This window comes from Leptodactylus fuscus, chromosome 2 (genome assembly GCF_031893055.1).
Source record: "Leptodactylus fuscus isolate aLepFus1 chromosome 2, aLepFus1.hap2, whole genome shotgun sequence".
Lineage (NCBI taxonomy): Eukaryota > Metazoa > Chordata > Amphibia > Anura > Leptodactylidae > Leptodactylus > Leptodactylus fuscus.
Window position 1 is genome coordinate 243406393 of NC_134266.1, and position 12335 is coordinate 243418727.

General features: G+C 43.3%; 1 protein-coding gene across 2 annotated transcripts in view; it reads right to left on the reverse strand.

Annotated features, from left to right (window-relative positions):
* ATP8A2 (ATPase phospholipid transporting 8A2) overlaps positions 1-12335 on the reverse strand; it is a 576493-nt gene that overhangs the window by 500845 nt on the left and 63313 nt on the right. For both annotated transcript variants that reach the window (XM_075265950.1, XM_075265949.1), the window contains exon 2: positions 10089-10233. In XM_075265950.1, coding sequence (XP_075122051.1) covers positions 10089-10233 — 145 coding nt within the window. The remainder of the gene's footprint in view (positions 1-10088; positions 10234-12335) is intronic.

Below are 12335 nucleotides of genomic sequence, written 5' to 3' on the forward strand. Positions count from 1 at the left end.
ATTGATGACCAGGATAGGTCACCAGTATCTGATTGGTGGGGGTCAGACAATGGTAGGGCTAGGGTACTACAAAAATGCTATACATGTAAATGGGCCATGAGCAGCAGTTGTAAAAGTTTTCAGAGGAAGGAGCAGACCACACCGGAACTGAACACAATGCCTGAGCTGTAATGCTGAGGCCTCACATGGTGTAAACACCATGGTTTGGCCACAACGGCGTTTTACAGTCCTGGTAAAGCAGATGGGATTGTAGATAATACCATCCACCAGTGCAGAAAAATGTTGCAATTTTGGAAATGGCAGCCTGTCAATTATACCTACAGAAACTAAGAGTATGTTCATGGATTCCGCGTGTGAACATACCGCTCAGCTAGCTGCGATGGAATGACGATGCAGTGCACCAGTAACCCGTCACGGCATTCCACTCTGGATTAGGCCCGGATGAATGGGCCTAATCGGGAAGGAGTTTCACCCGTGGAATCCGCGACAAGATAGGTCATCTCGCTTCTTTTTTCCACTACTAGCTAGCGGAGAAAAGAAGCAAGTGGCTCCCATTGAAGTCAATGGGAGCCGTCTCGGCAGGCGGATTTTGAGGCAGATTCTGCGTTAAAATCCGCTGCCAAAAACCTCAGTGTGAACTAGCACTAAAGGTGTAATGGAAGCAGAATGTCCGCAGAAACTGTCTCTCTACAGTACAGCATATGAATGGTGATACACATGAGGCTTCTCTGCCCTGCATGGCTGCAAAATTGACATTTTTGTGTTGAGGTGTTGTGTTGAGGTGTAGTGGTTTTCTTACTGTATTATTTGTGTGAATTCAGTTTTTGATCTGTAAATGTGATTATACAGAAAATTTAGCTTAGGGAGTGTTTGGAATATTTATTTGATATATATACAGTCCTATGAAAAAGTTTGGGCACCCCTATTAATCTTAATCATTTTTTGTTCTAAATATTTTGGTGTTTGCAACAGCCATTTCAGTTTGATATATCTAATAACTGATGGACACAGTAATATTTCAGGATTGAAATGAGGTTTATTGTACTAACAGAAAATGTGCAATATGCATTAAACCAAAATTTGACCGGTGCAAAAGTATGGGCACCTCAACAGAAAAGTGACATTAATATTTAGTAGATCCTCCTTTTGCAAAGATAACAGCCTCTAGTCGCTTCCTGTAGCTTTTAATCAGTTCCTGGATCCTGGATGAAGGTATTTTGGACCATTCCTCTTTACAAAACAATTCAAGTTCAGTTAAGTTTGATGGTCGCCGGGCATGGACAGCCCGCTCTCGAATGATCTAAAAACAAAGATTGTTCAACATAGTTGTTCAGGGGAAGGATACAAAACGTTGTCTCAGAGATTTAACCTGTCAGTTTCCACTGTGAGGAACATAGTAAGGAAATGGAAGACCACAGGGACAGTTCTTGTTAAGCCCAGAAGTGGCAGGCCAAGAAAAATATCAGAAAGGCAGAGAAGAAGAATGGTGAGAACAGTCAAGGACAATCCACAGACCACCTCCAAAGAGCTGCAGCAACATCTTGCTGCAGATGGTGTCACTGTGCATCAGTCAACAATACAGCGCACTTTGCACAAGGAGAAGCTGTATGGAAGAGTGATGAGAAAGAAGCCGTTTCTGCAAGCACACCACAAAAAGAGTCGCCTGAGATATGCAAAAGCACATTTGGACAAGCCTGCTTCATTTTGGAAGAAGGTCCTGTAGACTGATGAAACAAAGATTGAGTTGTTTGGTCATACAAAAAGGCATTATGCATGGCGTCCAAAAAAAACAGCATTCCAAGAAAAACACTTGCTACCCACTGTAGAATTTGGTGGAGTTTCCATCATGCTTTCTGGCTGTGTGGCCAATGCCGGCACCGGGAATCTTGTTAAAGTTGAGGGTCGCATGGATTCCACTCAGTATCAGCAGATTCTTGAGAATAATGTTCAAGAATCAGTGACGAAGTTGAAGTTACGCCGGGGATGGATATTTCAGCAAGACAATGATCCAAAACACCGCTCCAAATCGACTCAGGCATTCATTCAGAGGAACAATTACAATGTTCTGGAATGGCCATCCCAGTCCCCAGACCTGAATATCATTGAACATCTGGATGATTTGAAGCGGGCTGTCCATGCTCGGCGACCATCAAACCTAACTGAACTTGAATTGTTTTGTAAAGAGGAATGGTCCAAAATACCTTCATCCAGGATCCAGGAACTGATTAAAAGCTACAGGAAGCGACTAGAGGCTGTTATCTTTGCAAAAGGAGGATCTACTAAATATTAATGTCACTTTTCTGTTGAGGTGCCCATACTTTTGCACTAGTCAAATTTTGGTTGAATGCATATTGCACATTTTCTGTTAGTAGAATAAACCTCATTTCAATCCTGAAATATTACTGTGTCCATCAGTTATTAGATATATCAAACTGAAATGGCTGCTGCAAACACCAAAATATTTAGAACTAAAAATGATTAAGATTAATAGGGGTGCCTAAACTTTTTCATAGGACTGTATATATATATATATATATATATATATATATATATATATTCTTTTTGTGTTGCTGATATGTGTCCTTGCACATCATTGTAGCGTTATAGGATGCCAGGGTCTCAGTCTTTGCACTCTGCACTTTTAAAGAGGACCTTTCACCATTTTGCACACAGGCAGTTCTATATACTGCCGGAAAGCTGACAGTGTGCTGAGTTCAGCACACTGTCGGCTTTCCCGATCTGTGCCCGGTGTGAAGAGCTTACGGTCCCGGTACCGTAGCTCTTCTATGGTCGGAAGGGCGTTTCTGACAGTTAGCCAGAGACGTCCTTCTTCACAGCACAGCCAATCGCAATTGGGGGTAATTTAGCATCAAAGGTAAGCGGTTTTCCTGGATTTAGAGGTGTTAGTGGCGCTGGGTGCCAAATAAGTGGCTTTATTCAGCTTACAACAGGAGCAAAAACAACAAACAGCCTAGCCCACACACAGGGCACTACCTGACTTCTTGAACCCTCACTAACCTATTGGGGCAAGATACTCTCTGAGGTTTCTTCTCACCAGTCTAGCTCAAAGTCCTTTCTGGAATCCAGTCCTCTTGGGACAGACCGCCAGTCTGTCTCTAACTGGTCCACCTTCCACCTGCTCCTGCAGGTCACAAGCAGAACTCCCTCTCTGGAGTTGGGCTCCTTCTGGAATCCAGTCCTCTTGGGACAGACCGCCTGTCTGTCTCCAACTGGTCCACAGTGCACCTGCTCCTGCAGGTCACCAGCAGCACTCTCCTGCTGTGTGCACTTCCTCTGGAGTTGAGCCCCTTTCTCTCTCATGGGTGTGGTCCAGGTCCGTTTTAACCCTGTTTTGGGTCGCTCTACAGCGCCCTCCAGGTTCATACACTTACAATATATATATATATATATATATATATATATATATATACATATATAATTTATACTTGCACACATGTGAGTGTGTACGGCAGCGTGTATTCTTCTTTACTAATGTGGTGGTGCCTGCCCATCAAACTATAGTTAATCTTCACTTTGGGGCTTGGGAGGTCATTTCTAGTTTCTCATACTATTCCCGTCTCAGGTTACATGGTTTCTAGTCACAATAGTCATCCCTAAACAAATTAACATTGTAATCTGAGAGGCCATTGTAGCCCTCACCAGCCCCATCATCATCTGAGGGTGGAAATTCATTTCTAAAATAGATAAAATATATAAAAAGCAAAATATCTAAATTTATAAGATGTGTTCCCCTTATGAACTCGAATGGAGAGCTACTCTGCCAGACCCAGCTGGGCCAACAAGGTACGGGCGACATATTTTGAACAGGCTGTTTTCTTGAGACTTACGCTGAGTTTCCCAATATACCTGCTCATGTTACATCCGACATAACCATACAACTGACATATATTTGTATACTTAAAAAAATTCACAACATACATTGTAAAATAACCTGAATACTTTATGACAAGTGTATACCAAGAAAGGGTCCATTAGTCATATGATTGAAGTAGGGACAGAGTCTTAGAGGATGCAGTCTTCCACTTTCCATTGAAGGAACCCTGTCATATACACACACATGTACACACACTCATGTATTTATAGTCCCATCTGACATATTTTCCAGTATTGATCCGCATGCAATCTTTGCGATTTTTCCTACTTTTATAGTTGCCGCTGTCATTATAATCAATCAAACATATAAAAACCCCTTAGAAAAGCAATAGTTAACTATCTGTGTGACTCTAATGTGCAATGTGAAGGGGTTCTCAAGGATATCATATATTACAATGCTTAGGAACCATACGCTTCTTCCAATAAACATTATTGGAAAGGGGTTGTCAGGGTTTTTAAAATATTTGGCTAAGTTCAGGAAATGTGACCTGTTCAGCTCTGGCCCCGCAGCTCTGGTAGTTCCTGTCTTTGTTTACTTCATTGCAGCAATGACATGCCTTACAGCCGAACATCATGTCACCGCTGCAGCCAACCACTGACCTCATGGGTGACGCCATCATGTGAGGCATAAGACTGCTCAGACCATTGATAATACCAGAAACAACATAGCAAGCAAATACCAGCAGTGACCACCAGAGCGGCAGTGCTAGATCAGGACGGGGGGATTGAAAATGCTGTTTCTTTTTTTTTTAATTTTCCACCATACTTACAGGTTTTACCTAAAATGTTGCCATATTCAAGTCTGGCAAATTGTAGTCTTTCAATCATCTATGGCTAATTATCATCTCCTACAAGTCATTTAGATGTTCTGTTACCAGAATTCAATTCAAATAACCCAAAGGAAAAAAAATGTTATGGCCAAAAACGCATGTACAAAAATACCCCAAAAAGTCTCCAATGGCCCAGTCCTAAACCGGTTAGGGGGCGTTCACACTATCGTTGGTGTCCGCTCAGCAGTGTCTGTGGTTATTGTCCGTACAAGATTTTAGCAAAGGGCACCAGCTGGCCCATTAGCAATTTCCATTCATCTCAATAAGATTTTATCTTGTGTCTTTTAGTGTCCGTTTACAACCATGTCTGTTTTTTCAAGTGGACAAAAAAATCCTACATGCAGGACTTTTCTGTCCATTTGAAAAAACAGTCAGTAAATTTCCGTTTTTTTTTGTTTTTTTTTAACATTGAAGTCTATGGGCAACGGACATATAACGGACAGTAACTGATAACCATTTGTGTCCATTATGATAGGTGTCTGTTTTTTTGTTTTTTTTTAAACGGACACCTCCTGAGCGGACACCAACGGTAGTGTGAACCCTACCTAATAGATGTAACAAATTTATCAGCGTTGTGTGACATTTTCATAATGAAGTTTCCTCCAACAAACCTGATTTCAGACATACGGCACATGATAAATTCTCTACACTTTGTATTTACACTTGGATTCTATTATCTTTCTATCTGTTATATAGTCAATGGCTGTTTATGTGACCCCAAACTACTAATCTAATGCTTGGCCCGGGTCTGAGGTCACCCCTGACTGGACATGGCTTCATAGACTAGCTTTGTCTGGACTAAGACAAGCCCTTGTATTATTGCTTAAGGAAATGTATGCAGCTTTCTGTGACACTTTACGCTTCATCTGAATTGTAGCAGACATTACAGTGTTTACAGTAAGAACATTTAGTACCAAAACAGCGCCAACAATGATGGCCGAATTATATTTTCTCCATGTCGGAGTGCTGCTATACATCTGAATAAATGACCTGCATGTTCATTGCACTTCACATTGATTCCCAAATACCTGTACTACTCGTATCCACTCTTCATTGTACCTGCACATCCACTATACATCTGTAATGTGCTGACACAAACTGAAGACCGGCCGAGAAAATCACAACCTTCAACAACCCCACTGCTACCCACCCACCATCTGAACAACTTCTACCCCACCTACTCTTTATCCCCCTTGTCTTATAGATTGTAAACCCTTATGGGCAGGGTGCTCTATCCCACTGTACCAAACAGTTATTAAGTTAGTCTATTGTACGTGTTCTTGTATTATGTATGTGAACCCTCTTCAATTGTAAAGCACCATAGAATTCATGGAGCTCTAGAAAATAATTAGTAATTAAGATAATAATACCGATGATTAAATAAGTATAGATTTTAGAGATTTCCTCATGATGGGCCATCGACTGATGATCCGACACCTGGGACCCCATGCATCACCTGGCTGAAGTAGCAGTAGTGCCCCCTAAACTCCACTTTTGCTTTACAGGCCATGCAATTTCATGTTCATCAGTCAGATGGTCTGACCACAGCTCACGTCTATTCAAATGAATGGGCTGAGCTGCGATACCAAGTACAGCCAGTATAACTATGCGTGGCGCTATGCTTGGTAAGGAGTGGCGTAACTAAAGTCTTGTGGGCCCCGGTGCAATCTTTTGTCCAGGGTCCCCTACCTCACCCCTACTTCAAATTCTTGATAGTGATGGTTACGGGTGCTAAGAAGTTTAATCACCCTAAGGGTAAGTTCACACAGGGTTTTTTGTACTGGAACCTGAGGCGGATGCTGCCTCAGGTTCCAGTCCAAAAAAACGGGTAGCTGCGATTGACTGCCGATGCACCGCACCGACATTCAGTTGCGCATTCTGCTCCGGATTATGCCCAATGAATGGGCCTAGTCCGGAGGAGGAAGTGTCTACAGGCCGAATCGTGAGGCGAAACAGCCTGAAGAATGAGCACCTCACGTCTTATATGGCCTCAAAATCATGACCAAAAAACTCAGTGTGAATTTACTCTTAGTGTGGCTAGGGTAATCTGTGGGTCTCCTTGGTTTATGGGTCAGATGGAAGCTGCAATCTCAATACTGACACCAATGCTTATGGGCCCCATAAGGCTCCTGGGCCCCGGTGCGACTGCACCCTCTGCTCCCCCTCAAGTTACGCCCATGTTGGTAAGTACTGAAAGGGCTGCAAGGCTCACCTGAAAGCTCATTGGTCAGGAATGCAGGTGTCAGACACCTATTCAACTTTAATGGATAACGTAGCCTAAGGATAGGTCATACATTACGTAGTCTTAAAAACTCATTTAGGCTATAGCCCCACATAGCAAATCGCAGCAAAAAAAAAAAAAAACTTTCTGAGGAAAAAATGCTGCAAAAATGTGTTTTTGTTTTTTTCTGAAGTATTTTCATTAAGTTTTTGCTGTATTTTTTCTTGTCCTATTAAATATATGGAAAAATGCTTATGACTCCGCAGGTAAAATTAACATGGTGCGGTTTTCACAAATGCACATGATTTTAGAAACGCTGCTTTTTTCTCACTATGTGTCAATGAGATTACTGAAATCTTAACTTTGCTTGTACGGTAAAAATCTGTGTTTTCTTCTACTGTGCGGAGGCCCCACATTGCAGAAACGCAGCTTTATTTGTTGCAGATTTTGCTGTGGATTTTTGAGCCAAAGCCAAGAGTGGCTACAAAAGGAATGTAAGATATATAGGAAACCCTTATACTTCTCCCTTCTGCTCAATCCACGCCTGGCTTTTACGCAAAAAACTGCAGAAAATCTGCAACAAAAAAACTGAGTTTTTGCAAAGCGAGGCCTCAGCCTTAGGCAAACCTTTCTGTTTTACGGTACCTGCAAAGTGGATGGGATACTGGCTAATCCCATCCACACATTGCCAGAAAAAAATCCACAATGGAAAAGCCGCATTTTTAAAAACGCTGGCGTTTTCATATGGGTATAACAAAGGCAGAAAATCCGCAGAGAACTTTCTGTGAAAAACGCAGCGGAAAATACTGCAATGCACTTCTGCTGCCTTGTTTTCCGCAACATTTTTTTTTTTTGCGGCGTCTTGCTACATGGGGTCTTAGCTTCAAACAGGTATTCTGGCGTCAATCATTTAGGCTGGAATATCCTTTTAATAGCCACCCTACATAAAATTGTCCAACCCATGACAGGTTTTAGCCTCCCCTTTTCTTTATATCTATATAAATATACATACTATAAATGGTTACACACATCTCACTGGTCAATAGATACAATAGGTAGCAGAGATGCACTACAGCAGGGATCAGTAAGGTCCAGTTCACATCTGCGTTTGGGTCATTCCCAGGAGCCACACAGATCCCTTTATAGTCTGTGGGGTCCACGGGTTTCCTATGGTAACCGCTTTTTTATGCGGATTAGGTTTCCATTCGGGGGATCTCCACGCGGACTCCCCAAACGGAAACCCATGCGCAGATATGAACTGGGCCTATCCTGGGGCACTCCAGCTTTTGTGAATCTACAACTTCCAGCATGCTCCAGTCCCATCTGAGGGTGTCCCAAGATCAGCCGGTAAGTGTGCATGCTGGGAAGTGTAGTTTCACAAGAGCTGGAGCGTTAGAGGATGCTTATCCCAGAACTACAGTGATACAGTAAGGTCGACTCTGGGATGAACCATGTGTATAGGCTTTGGGTTACTGCAGATACAGACCCATACAGGCTCCACTATTGAATAAGCTGTGCTCAGCCATGGCTCAGGGCACATAGGGCGTTTAATGAAAGCAATGGACACAATAGATGCTCAATGATTGCAAAGACTACAATGTTATACTACCCACTGGGCACTGGCATTGCAAGCCCAAGGGACTGACAGGTGACTGCTGAAGTGTCTACCCCTATGATCAGGGGATCCACAATCAGTAAACTCCTGTATGGACTATTATAACACTGTAACAATGACGGTTGTGCTTCCTACAGAAACTCTGAAGCAACATGGTGCTAACTAGTAACTATATCCCCGGTACTAAACTACGACCTCCCGATATCTTGTATAGTCAATAAGGAACGCTTATAGCTCACTGCATGACGGTTTAACATTTCATATCTATATACTTGAATAGGTTTTTATAAAGATATCCGCACAAACAATATCAAATGATGGCAGATTATATAAACTAGAGTGTAATATACAGATAGAGACCAGACAGATAGTTCCTGGACCAGTATTATTACATTTATTAATGCCCATCTATTTCCAGTATCCAAAATAGGGACATTTAAAGGGGTATTCCAGTTAGAAAAAGTGAACCCCTTATCAAACGATAGTGGGTAACTTGCTGATCGGTGCGAATCGTATAGTATGCCTTGTCCTATAGCATACGCTGCTCCATTAATTTCAATGAAGTTAGGTTCACACTAAATTTTGGCTTTCTGTTCTTTGGGGTCTGAAAACGGAAAGATAACCCACTTAAAAAGCGGTTACCTGCGGAAACCCACGGACCCCATTGATTATAATGGGGTCCACCCAAAAAGCAAAGGAAAAATTATACTTTTCTCTCTGCATATTTTAAGCAGGATCAGGGACGTAAATCCCGAATGTAGTTCAAGTATTGGTGTGAACCCAACCTGAGGACCACCAGAGATAGCTGACTGTGTACCCGGCTATCTACAGTGGTCCCTATTCCAATTAATGGAGCTGTGTACGCTGTATGACCGGGTGCTATGATCAGAACTAGGGTACAAAACACCCTGGTTATTGGAGATTAGTGGTGGCCCTGGGGGTGAGACACCCACCAATCAGCAAGTTACCCCTTATCCTAACTGGAATACTCCTTTAAGGAGGGACAGAAGGACTTGGCTCAAAAGTAGAGAGTATTTTTTTGTCCCTGAGCACCTGGAGGGCAGCAACTTTCCATAGTGCTTTCAGAATCAGTTTGTTGCCCCATCCATGATGTCCAGGGTCACTTGGGTTTACTAACACTCCTCTATGGACCCGAGGAGCACAATCTCCAGCTGCCCTATAGATACACTATATGGAGCTGTGTGAATATATACATCATGTCCATGCATGGTGTAATAATAATCACAGCAGTGTCAGAACATAAGGAACAGGTTGCACATAGTAACTTGCAATAATATTGACATTGTACAGTATAATATGTATCAGACACATGGATTGTATAATAAGAATATTTATAGGACTTCAGATAGAACTTGTGGGACAGGAGGACAGAAACTGAACTGCACGAAGTACAAGAAGTTTGGAGCAGCCTGGTCATCATGCAGATATACAGGGCATCAATTAGAAGTCTGTGCCCACCACCATGAGGGGTGAGGCACTGAGGAGGGGTGGGCAGGGGGCTTCTTACCTGACCCTGTTGTCCCTGAACTTGCATGTCTGGGGTTGGTTGATGAGGATGATGCGGGCAGCTGCCTCCACCTGGTCAGCACTGGACGTGGCCCCGGACATCTCATCATCTGCCTTCTTGTAGCCAGTAGAGGAGTAGACTGGACCTGCCACAGATTACACACAGGCTGAGATCAGGGGGGCTGATATATGGGGAGGGGGCAGACGGCACACAGGAGGCTGCTGAGTAGAGAGGAGTGGCTGGGAGGAGGCAGGAGGCATCAGGAGCAGGGAGGGAGGCTCCACTATATGAGCAGGAGATGCAGAGGGTGGAGAGACAGCACTACTGGCACAGGAGGGGGAGGAGACAGCAACACTGCCCAGGAGACTGCTACTGCTACTGATGCTGCTGCTGATGCTGCTGCTGGGGTCACCCAATCCTACTATATGGACATTGCTGGGGAGGATAGGGCTCATGTACACCAAGAAGGGTGGCTGGTCTGTGCAGGGACCTCACACTGACACAGGATGGTATACAGCATATACAAAGAGGCAACTGACACACACATAACACTGATACACTGCCTATATCTGGGGAGAACAGGGTTAATATACACAAACAATGGTGGGTGAACTGAGCAAAGACCTCACGTTACATGCAACCCTGGCACACTAGTCACTGACATTGTATATGCTGTATGCCATCCTATGATAGAATGGGCACAAAGATATGACTGGGGAGAATAGAATGGTGGGTGATCCGAGCAAAAAACTCACACAATATGTAACATAAGACATTGGCACAGGATGGTACACGGTATATACAAAGATGCTAATGTCACAGGTTGATACATAGATTGGACTGGCACACACTAAACACTAATATAGACTGGCACGCAGCATATACAATGATATTGTCACAGACTGCCACACAAAGATGTTATTGGCAACAGCAAACATAAACCTGACTAGCACAGGCTGGCATATGGCTAACACAGATATGTCACTGGCATAGTCTGGCAGATGGTGTACACTGTCACAGGCTGGCACACAACATATACAGAGATATTGTCTCACAGTACTAGCATAGACTGTCAGGTAGCACTGACATGAGCTGGCACGCAGTATGTGCAAAGATACTATTGTCACAGACTGGCAGGCGGCATTTACAAAGACTTTACTGGCAACAGAATATATAAACCTGACTGTCAGATGCTGGGACATTGCCAACACTAATATGTCACTGCCACAGCCTGTCATGTTCTCTACCATTGTCATGGGCTGGCACACGACATATACAAGGATATTACTGTCTAACAATACTAGCATTGACTCACAGTCAACGTTGACATAAACTGGCATAGAGAGCATGCCTGGCACATGGCATATACAATGGTATTACTGAAAGAACGCATCAAACTGACTGGCAGAGGATGGCACACTCACAACACTGATATATCACTGGCACAGACTGGCACTCAGCATATACAAAGATATCCTGGTCATAGGTTGGCAAACAGTATGTACAAATCTCAGTAAATCAAAAAACATACAAAACAAAGCTATCGTTGGCCAGGTTGGGAAACTATACATTACCTTCTATTAGCACAAACTCACACACAGTTCTTATGCCTCGATTTCTGTCTAATGCGGGTACACAACACAAGCTATGGCAGAGCACGCATCACATCAGTAGCACACAGCATGCATACAACTATTACTGCCGTAGGATGGCACACAGCTGATAGAAACGTGTTGCTGACACAGCATGGTACTGTCACAGGAGCACCCACGTGGCGAAAATCAGCTATTTCTCCCACATCAACCTTATACCACTGAGTACAAGCTGGCACACAGTGTACAAGGGTATATAGATTTGTGTAAAGTACTATATACATGATATGCAACACAGAATACATATCACCCATCACCAGCACAGGCGCATACATATCACTGGCAGACAAAGTGTGTGTACTTGTAACCAGCCATTATTATCGGCTATCACTGTATATGTGGACACACAGAATGGGGCACATCTATCAATACTGTTGATCTTTCCCGTTCGTAGTACAAGGCATATTTATGAATCTGTTGTACGCACCTTCATAAATATGGAGAGTTTCTAAGGGCTCATTCACACGGGGTGCAGGATGGCTTATTTTGGTCCTGATTTTGACGCGGGAAGCCACGTCAGAATAGGGCCAATATGCGCCTGTCACAACTGTCGTGGCTTGCAATAGACGCGGCTTCCCACTCCGGAGTAGGCCCA